Source organism: Fukomys damarensis, unplaced genomic scaffold (assembly GCF_012274545.1).
Source record: "Fukomys damarensis isolate Sample0158 unplaced genomic scaffold, DMR_v1.0_HiC HiC_scaffold_37, whole genome shotgun sequence".
In the NCBI taxonomy this organism is placed as follows: domain Eukaryota; kingdom Metazoa; phylum Chordata; class Mammalia; order Rodentia; family Bathyergidae; genus Fukomys; species Fukomys damarensis.
This window is the reverse complement of record NW_022900949.1, coordinates 9,750,349-9,751,419: the sequence shown is the minus strand read 5'-3', so window position 1 is coordinate 9,751,419 and position 1,071 is coordinate 9,750,349. Positions and strand designations below refer to the sequence as shown.

The 1,071-nt window shown below is 58.8% G+C and overlaps 1 protein-coding gene across 1 annotated transcript in view; it reads left to right on the top strand.

The window, feature by feature from the left end:
• Positions 1-1,071, top strand: part of Tmprss9 (transmembrane serine protease 9) — an 18,767-nt gene that overhangs the window by 1,778 nt on the left and 15,918 nt on the right. Inside the window, 3 exon segments of the mRNA XM_010635116.1 lie at positions 176-303; positions 442-509; positions 674-849. Of these exon segments, the coding sequence (XP_010633418.1) occupies positions 176-303; positions 442-509; positions 674-849 (372 nt within the window).

The window sequence follows — 1,071 nt, the reverse complement described above, 5'->3', positions numbered from 1 at the left end:
CAAAAAAAAAAAAAAAAAAAAAAAAAAGGTCGGGGAGCTGAGCTTGGAGCTCAGGGCGAAGGCCCTGGGTTCAGTCTCCAGTGTGGCCACTGCACCTGCCTGTGTGTCCACGGCAGGCGTGGGACGGGGCCTGGTGGCCGCGGCGGGGCTCTCACCGGGCTAGTGTCGCCCCCAGCCCTCCTCTCCACGCAGGGCGTCCAGGTGGAGCACAACGCAGAACTCCTCGGGATCCGCTTCTCCCGCGCGCTGCAGCGCCACACCTCAGGTTACCACCGCGCTCTCACCGCAGCTCTGGAGACTCTGGTGCGTCCCGCCTCGGGGTGGGGGCAGCCCAGCGCCAGGGGCGTGGCCAGGTCCTGGGGGCGTGGTCTAGCTCGGGGCGTGGCCCGGCCGGGGCCACGCCTTGGGGCTCAGCACGGACTGGTGTTGTCTCTGTTGTAGTTTCTAAGTAGTTTCCAGAAGACGGAGTTAGAAACAAGCTGCGTGGGCTGCACCGTTCTCAGTTACAGGTGAGCTGGGGCTCTGTGCAGGTGAAGGAAACTTGATTGACATCAGAGAGATGTCAGAAGATGGCCAAAAATTCTGAACGATTCCAGAGGCTTCTGGAAGATTCTAGAAGATTCCAGCAGAGTGAAGCTCCTCCATCTCCAAGGCCCTCTCCTCCTATCTGTAGGGAAGGGAATTCCAGCGTCCTGGTGCATTTCCGGCTGCACTTTTTGCTCCGAGCCCTGCAGTCACTGAGTCTGGACCTGGAGGAGGAATTACTGCAGCGGGGCATCCGAGAGAAGCTGCGAGAAAGCAGCATCTCGCTGGCTGCCTATGGCACCATTGTGTCAGCCGAGCTCACAGGTGAGTGGGTGGAAGAGACTGAGAGCCTGTGCGGGGTGTGGGGGGGTGGCAGTGGGCTCAAATTAAACTTTAAGTTTTGTCGGATACTATGGCTGTGCCTGCAATTCCAGCTACTTAGAAGGCCGGGGCAGGAGGACTGAAAGTTACAGCCCAGCCCAGCCCAGATGGCTTAGCAACTTAGCGATACCCTGTCTCAGAATAAATAAAAAGGGCCGGGGATGG